The sequence below is a fragment of the Raphanus sativus genome, unplaced genomic scaffold, assembly GCF_000801105.2.
Source record: "Raphanus sativus cultivar WK10039 unplaced genomic scaffold, ASM80110v3 Scaffold3923, whole genome shotgun sequence".
Taxonomy (NCBI): domain Eukaryota; kingdom Viridiplantae; phylum Streptophyta; class Magnoliopsida; order Brassicales; family Brassicaceae; genus Raphanus; species Raphanus sativus.
This window is the reverse complement of record NW_026619227.1, coordinates 1-9,095: the sequence shown is the minus strand read 5'-3', so window position 1 is coordinate 9,095 and position 9,095 is coordinate 1. Positions and strand designations below refer to the sequence as shown.

Sequence of the window (9,095 nt, the reverse complement as noted above, 5' to 3'; positions counted from 1 at the left end):
TTTAAAACCCGTTAAACTAAAATATGTAGAATATCGGATCATGATAATAATTTTTAATTTTAATTTTAGTTGTTTAGTTTTAGTTTTAATTTTATTTTTTAAAGAAACATAATTTTATGTTTGTGTGTTTGTATAATCATATTCTGTATGGTATGAATTTAATAGAATAGATAAGTTTTGTAAGTATGTACATGTATCATATGGTAAGGCTTCGTCTTTTTGTCAATATTCAGTCCAAATTATTTGTTTTTTTTATTTGAACATAAAAACAGGAATATAGGGAAGTTACGAACGGTTAACAATATTCGAAGCCCAAATTATCGTTTCATATGCCGAGGGAAGTTACGAACGGTTAACAATGCTCTAAAGGACCTTTTATTAATTGGTCATACAGGATAATTAATAGAATAGATTTTGATCCGCCCTTAAAAGGGCGGGTAAATTTTTTGTTTTACATCTTTTAAAATTTTTATATTTGTGTTTTTAATTATTTTTGTTTTTAATTTGTATAATATCTTTTTAAAATGATTTATAAGAGGCTTTAATAATTATAATATTTGTATAATATATTTTTAGCCAGTTACGTGATTAATAATCATAATTAAGAAATTAAGAAATATAATTATGCAGTAATAGGCGTTCACAAAAAATACGATATCAAATCATATTAAATCATGCGCCCTTTTGGGCTGTTACGTGATTAATAGCTAGTTACGTGATTTGACAGTTATATTAATACAAAAATGTATATTAAAGATGTATTTAGTGGCAGTTATAAAAATTAAAAAGTGGACATAATCGTATATCAATTGGACATGTTTAAAGAATTAATAGAATAGATAATTTCCCACGTCAGCTTGTTTTGGTATGAAGACACTCGTGGTAACCGGCGCCGACAGTTGACTTTGTTTTCCCGCCGGAGACCCAAATCTCAACATGTCCGTAGGTTGTTGTTGCACCTACATATGATTTAATTTAAACATGACATGTCAAATATCTATCAATTTTATTTTTTAAAAAATAAAATCAAACAACGGTGACGTATTCACTAACCTGAGTAGTCGCCGGCATCGGTGGAAATCCACCCATGTACCTCGCAAGCTGCTCCGATAAGATATGGTTCTGTGCTTGCATCTGCAACTGCATAACCGGGTTTTGACATACTAAACCGGGATGGTTCTGTGCAACAGACCGGTTCATAACTGGAAACTGAGGTTGTAGCATCTGACTCTGCATAGCCATTTGATTAATGTATTGAGATGATTGTACACCTGGAAACATCATCGGAATCGCTGCTGCTGCAGCCATTCCTCTTCCCATCCACATCACCTGGAGTTGCATTTGAAGTGATTTCAAGTAGTCTATGGCTTCATCCAAAATAGACGCTTTATCAGTCTACAAGATTAAATACATGTAACTAATCAATTTACATAGACAGAAATAGAATCCCAAATTTCCCAATTAAACTCACTCCAGTTTTTTTTTTAAATCTTGTTTTGTCTTAAAGAGAACTTACTCTATTGCAATGAGGTATAAGTTCTTGAAGAGCTTTCATTCTCTCATTGATCCTATCTCTCCTCTTCTGTAATAAACCATTGCAAGAAAATTAGAACTTTAATTAGCAAGTTCACGTAACACAACATAATTAAATATGTAATGGACAAGAACGTACCCTTTCTGAGAGATTATGAACTTCAGCTGCACGACTTCTTCGGGTGGATCCTGACCGTTGGCTAGATTTGTTACCCATAACTTGATCATCGGTTGACATAAGACTTACATCAGATTGAGACACAGATTCTTGATCAGTGTCCATTACATGTTTTCTTTTACGGCTAATGGTTACGTTTCTTCCACTCTCATTTTCTTTGCTGCAACCGGACAAGCCACCAGACGAAGTGTCAAGTCTTTCTTTTGCGTTCTTGCTTCTATCACTCATAGGAACCTGAGGATGAGTCACCTGATGATCATTTGTAGACTGGCTGCTCCCACAATGGCTTGGTCCAATGGTTACAACCGAGGATCTAAACTTAGGAGGAGCCATGGTTTGAGCCTCGTGCTTGATAGCATCTTCTATCGTTTGTGGCTTCTCGGGATGATCCGGACCATCTAGGTGATCGATAGAAGAGAAGAAATGGGAGGAGAACTCGGATTCAAAGGGGTCAATTACGTCTTCAGAAGGGTATTGGATCCAAGAGACGGTTTCTTGATCTTCTTGAAGAGTGTTATTATGTTTCTGTACTGTTTCTTGGTTGACAAGAAAAGTGTTGTTTGGTTCTCGTAGGGCTTGATCATGTTTGTGGTTTTGGACTTGGACTGATGGTTCTCTACGAACTTGGCTTTGTAAAACCACTTGACCATCTCTCCAAAATAGCTCCACTAGTTCATCTTCTGGTCTGTCCAGATCATGAAATACACACATAAACACACATGATATAACTTAGTAATTGTAATTAAGTTTTAAATTAATAATTAAAGAATAATATGACTGGGATTATGCATACCTGATTGATCTTTTACTAGTGGACACGTGGAAATTATCTTCCAAATTCCAACCAGGAAACAGTTGTTCCATGTCAAACTGTACAGGAGATACACAAATAAGAATACGTACTTTCTTATGTGAGAATTAACAAATTAATTAACTAAGATAATTAATTAACATGCACTAGAAGCATAAAAAGACGATTAAAGCGATCATAAAACTCTTCCAAACTATTCCAAATCCCAACAGTATAATCATTAGAAAATATTAAAGAAAATAATTGAACATAGACATATGCTCCCTCCAGCAATCAAGGAGGACATGATTTAATAAATAAACCAAAGAAAGAGAAGTAACTAATTCCATATATAGTATACTCTTAAAACCCAAGACTTCAAAAGTAGTTACCCAATTTAGAAGCCTCTGAATGATGAGGAGATCTTAGCTATATATCTGTTTTCCGCTTCACCAGTTACAAAACAGAGCTAACTCTAAGAGAGGGAAAAAAAGAAGAGGACAATATTTTCTCTCCTAGCCCTTTAGGTTTTTGCTCCCTAGAAAAAAAAATTATGTAAGAGAGAAATGAAAGTTGAGACAGAAAAGAGAAGAGGTATATAGAAGTTCTATGTTCTTGGCCAGGTTCAGACAGAAAGCTACAAGAGACGGATAAATTACATCAAGCGAGCGAGCGAGGGCAAGATTATGATTCGGTGGGGGCAATAGTACTGAAACAGATCAGGATGAGTGACACGTGGCGACTTGTCAGATAACAGTTGATAGATAATGGGACCCTCCACCGTTGGATCTTGCTTCTGTGGAGATGAGATATCTATACTCGGTGGTTTCAGACCTGTACCCTCTCTTAACATTCTTGACCAATGATTAAAGGGTGTTCTCGTCAAACAAGACAGCCCATGTGTTCTCTTTCAACCAATAGTTTACTGACTGATAATCATATCATTTCCATGTTTATTTCACCCATGAATTTATACGAGTTTTTCTCATCGACTAGGAAATTAACCAGGATTTTATTATTTATTACCTGAATTGAATTTTCTGTCACTCATTTATAAAATCATGCATTATTTGTTTTTTCTTACCTGCATTTTTTTTTTTGAAAAATTCTTACCTGCATTTTCCACATCGCATTTAATTCACATGTTGACTGGTAAATGCTACGTGCGAGAACATGTAAAATTTACATAAAATTTCAACGATATACCTTTTTTTTTTACTTAATCAACGATATACCTAACGTTAAAAACCATCAGTTATTTAAATACTGTCAAATTTTGAGAAAATCTATCACAATTGCTCGAGAGTCTTTCATATGTTTTTTTTAAAAGATCTTCCTTTTTCTATTTATTTTTAATGGTAAATATTAAAGACACCAATACTGATGCGTACTAAATAACTAATTGTGTAAATATTTTTTTTTTTTTTGATAACCCAATATCCGACCACTAAGCGTGATCGACTAGCCCACCGGGCTTATGCTCATGCCATTACAGGAATTTTTAAGCCTCCACTTAAGGGCCCCTGGTTACACGAAGTGGTCTGGAGGGCAAGAGAAGCCCATGTAAATTCTCTCGTGGCCAACGCGGATCGAACCCAGGGCGGGCACTCCAGCCGGAGTTCCTTTACCACTAGGCCAACACGCGTTGGTTAATTGTGTAAATATTTTATTTGCATCTAATCACGAAATATTGCATATTAAATTTATTAATAACAGTTTCGAACCTAATCATATACGCAGTTGTAATAAATATTTCGTGGACCATCGTGACTAGTGGTCATGGACCACAAACAATGGTCCGCTCAAATTCTGCTCGCATCGCATTATTATTAGAATCCTTAACATTTTGGTTTTCATATCAGTCGACTCAGTTTCAAACCCTTAATACCACATGATTTGTTCGGTAAAAGTGAATACAAAACCCTACTAATCTAATGATAAATACATGAAAATATCACAAATTGCGACTGACAAGTGGGGGCAACAGTGACTAGAGCATCCACCGAATGAAAACGTAGGCCTGGAAGAAAAAAACTGGAACCAAAGAACCGAACCCGAACCGAACAAAAATATCCGAATCCAAACCGAACCGAAGACCTTCAAATACCCGCATGGTTCCTATATTTCTATATCCGAAATAACCGAACCGAACCGGAACCAAACGGATACCCGAATATATAAAAATATTAATTATATATACGTATAACATAACTAAATATATATTTATAACTAATTTTTTTTCTTAAAAGAATCAAAAATATTTGAAGATAATTACGTTATTATAAAATATCCGAACTATCCAAATTATCCAAAACTATCCGGATATTTTTATCCGAAATATCCAAAATAATCCAAAATATTCAAACTTTTTATCTAAATCCTCGTAATTATTTGATATTTTATCTTAAATAACTAATGTTTTATCCGAACTACCCGAACTATCCGAACCCAAACTGGAACCAAATGAGAACCGAGATTATTTCGGGTATTTTTCGGTTCCTAGTTTTACTATCCGAACCGAACCGAACCCGAAATTATCCGAACCGAACCGAAAAGAAATTAAGTACTCAGTGGATCCTCTAACCCCTTATCCGAACTACCCGAAAACCAAAATATCTGAACTGAACAGAACCGATACCCGAAATGCTCAGGCCTATGAAAACGTTTACTTTTTTTTAAAAGTCTTTGGGCCTCATTTGCTTTTCAAAGAAAGAGACGAGTTTGTAATGGCGTCGATTCAAAGCTGTAGAAGGCCAGCAGCCAAGCAAAGTACACGTTTCTATTGCAGCCATATGCATACATACATAATCTGGATAAAACACTTGGCGGAAACTAATTACTATTCGCATTGTTTCTTGTCATGTCGTGTCGGCCCAATTTTGTAGTATGATGCAAGTTGTCACTTGCGAGTCGTGTAAACTAATTAAGTTGATAGATAGTCTCGTTCGTGTGAATGATATAATTTTGTAGTATGATGCAAGTTATCACTTGCGAATCGTGTAAACTAATTGAGTTGATAGATAATCTAGTTCGTGTGAATGATATATACACATATATATAGTATTGATATGTTGGATTTTTCTGTATATTATAATAAATGGAACGATATTTTCCACGACCTTAAAGTGTGACCATATGAATTCGAACATAATTGATTCAAATAACCTGAAAAAAGAGAAAAAAAAATCATGGCATGGCTCTACATTTCTATAGGTGTTTCATGAAACACGGTTTAATTATGCTAGTTCAAATTCATATAGTCAAACTCATGTCAGTATAAGTCGTCACTTCGTTGGATCACTAGTTTCATCACCCTACCAATACATTTATACATGCTATGAATATTAGATTTGGGCAGCAAGGCGTTTGAGAAGTCTAAGCTAGAGGTGTCCAATGATCCCATCAAAAGCCTTTAGGTAGTAAAAACGCTGCAACTCTTCAACTTGATGACTCTCCATGCTTTCTTCCAATAATCCATTACGTCCATTTATGCGAAATTGTCATGTAACCGTACGTAGCATCATAACCACATATGTTTAACCACATTTCTGGTCTCTGAAGAATAGCATCATATATATATATATATATGACAGCTTTGATCCTTTTGGTAGATACAACAATTGTTTGCAACAAGCTCCATTGTGATCCTTTTTCTGACCTCGATCCTGATCACACCACCTGAGGTTCTTAGATTCACCAGAACCTGATGTAAGCTCAAGAACTTGGAGCTTGAGAAGTTGCTGCAGTGTTGCCTTGTGTATCTCAATTTTACAATTTGACAAGTTTATGAGTTGCTGAATATTAACTCGTCTATTAAGAAGGTGTTAAGCCAATATACACCTTTGTAATATCTCTTAAACCTAATCGGAATAATGGAAACAACTAGAATAGGAAATATAGATATATATAATTACATATTATCCTTATCGCAATACACTTGACCCTTAAACTCTCTGACTGAACCTGCAACTCAACTTCTGAAAACCTGAAACCAACCTTGAATCCTCAAAAATACTGAACCTGTTTTTTGTTCCATAACTGCAGAAACTCACTTGTACCATTCTTCTCTGCAACTCTTACCTTCAAACTTGTATCCTGGAAATTCTAACAATATCCAAGCAGCCATACAAACTCACTTCTAAATTCTAAAAGCATCCATTAAACCTGAGATTCGTAAGTGACACTTTTTCAAGCATTCTGAAACCACAATTGCATCTACATTCCACAAACAAGTTTGTCCTTGACTTAAATCCGAATCAACTTGGTGTTATTGATTTAATCAATAAACTCCACCTGCTCTTCGCATGACTACCTTAAGCTTGAGCAAACCTTTTCTTGGACTGAGAGTCCTATCATAAGATCAGATAACACACTTATACAATTTCATCATATTTTACATTCATATGATTTTGCTATCACAGATTCAGAAAATATCTAAGGCTCTAAACATTAGCTTAGATTCTACTCCGAGGCAAGATTTATTAATGTCTCTTTTAGTCTCTATTTTCCACTAAATATTAATGGTAAAATTTATTGAAATCTTTATTTTGTTTTACTCGTTTTAACAGGCTCACTTGCTCCGTGTTGCTTGCTTCTATCAAGAGCCTTGCTTATGTCAAGGGGCGTTGAGTAACTCCTTGTCTAAGATGACGCTGGAGCTTCATCATATTGAGGTACCTTATCTCATTTAACGATTATTTTTCCTATTTGAATTCTATAAATTTAAGTTTATTCTGCATGGTATTGTCTGAAGGTGTGTTGGAATTATCTTCCATGTCAATTTCAGACTTCAACAAAGCTTCCGACACTGAACAGCCTCGTTCCTGACTTTGGAAGTCGGCTTCTTTAAGGACATGTTATCTCCAAAATTTTAAGCAGCTGAGATTTCTCGGTATATGACATTGCTGTTATTCAAATGGTAATTTATATTTTTGTGAGAAATAATATGAAATTCATTAGCACCAAATTTCTTTCTTGACTGGTGCATGTGGCTCTGCTAGCATTTGGCTCTGCAGAAAAAAATACATGATAGACGAGAATATGCTTTGAAGTTGATTAAGTCAAAGACCAACACATACACTCTCAACTATGCTATGCTTTGGTGAGAGACATCAACTAGAACACTCTCATGATTCTTATAGCAAGTCTAGGATCAACAAGAACACTCATAGAAATATTATGATTCTAGCAAGTCAAAGAACACACCACTATTTGGATGAAGTAGGACACAACGTGAATGGCGATTTTGCATGGAAAACAATTAGCCAAATTTTGGATGGCTTATGTTACATTCATAAACAGAACATAATCCACATAGATTTAACTCCCAACATTATCTTTTTAACTCCGACGGGATGTCAAAATTGGTGATTTTGGTCTAGGTATGATGATCTTCGTCACTCTAATATTATTTTCATTCTAAGTTTTTTTTTTGTTTTTTTTTCTTTCTTATATTTGGCTTATGAAATCTCTACATTTGTGATAATCATCTAATCTCTACGCTGCTTCAATTTTCCAGTGGATTATGTTACACCCATAAGCAGAACATAATCCACATGGATTTAACTCCCAACATCATCTTTTTAATTCCGACGGGATGTCAAGATTGGTGATTTCGGTCTAGGTATGTTGATCTTCGTCACTCTAATATTATTTGCATTCTAATTTTTTTTGTTTGCTTTCTTGTATTTCGCTTATGAAATCTCTACATTGCAGCTAAGTTTTTAGATAAAGATGAGGCAAATATTGTCATGACAATATCTGAAAGTACAACTAAATCAAACAAACTTAGGCACTACGCTTTATGTTGCTCCTGAGATAGTGAAATGTTCATTAGGTGTGCAGTTGAAGCGTATGTTCTCTAGAAATCCATATGACATACCGATTGTCAGTGAACTTCGTATTAAACTTGATCTCCTCTGAAAGAAGTGGGAAGAACAAAGGAAATAACTAAAAGAAAATAGATGATTTCAAGTTTGTTTGTTAATGATTTTCATATCCTAATGTTATCACATTTATGCTAGTATATTAGATTTGATGTTTGTTTGTTAATGTTTTTTCATATCTTATATCTTATGTTATCACAATTATGCTATAATATGTTTGACTTAATATTTGTTTGTTAAATATTATTATATCTAATATAGTGAGATTATGTAACTAAATTTTACTATTATTTTAAAAATCTGATCAATGATTTTATGCCATGTGTTTTTAATAGTATGTAATGAGTTTCTTTTTATTTATTACTTTTTCATTTATTTGATTATTTTAGAAATTGAAATATTCTCGCAAATCTTGCTGATGGAAATGACCTCAGAACAACCTTATCGGTTGATATCTAAAAACAATTTCTTAAAAATAAATATGTATTAAGATGGTGTCATGTGAAGAATTCCTCCACCATAATCGTTTCACTCTCTTTCCTCATTTTTTTCTATTTGTCTTTAATGTTTAGAAATAGCTTAAAACCTTGCGTTAGACATTATTCAAATCTCTTAAGCATTATTTAAGAATTGATTTGTCATTATTCATTATCATATTAATTTTGAAAAACAAATCATGGCATATAATATTAACTAGACTTTGATCCGC

The 9,095-nt window shown here is 34.0% G+C and overlaps 1 protein-coding gene across 2 annotated transcripts; it reads right to left on the bottom strand.

The window, feature by feature from the left end:
- Positions 1-639: 639 nt before the first annotated feature.
- On the bottom strand, positions 640-3,177 carry LOC130494791 (transcription factor PIF5-like). Of its 2 annotated transcripts, XM_057001740.1 has the most exons (7): positions 3,161-3,177; positions 2,894-3,039; positions 2,505-2,581; positions 1,673-2,396; positions 1,517-1,582; positions 1,054-1,395; positions 640-959 (listed from the first exon to the last, which is right to left on the bottom strand). In XM_057001740.1, exons 3-7 carry the CDS (start codon positions 2,573-2,575, stop codon positions 828-830), a joined length of 1,335 nt encoding a protein of 444 aa, XP_056857720.1. In that variant the 5' UTR covers positions 2,576-2,581; positions 2,894-3,039; positions 3,161-3,177; the 3' UTR covers positions 640-827. The 2 variants fall into 2 exon arrangements, with proteins under 2 accessions (XP_056857720.1, XP_056857721.1); XM_057001741.1 differs by lacking the exon at positions 3,161-3,177 and having other exon boundaries at positions 1,517-1,579; positions 2,894-3,142.
- Between the last annotated feature and the right edge of the window lie 5,918 nt (positions 3,178-9,095).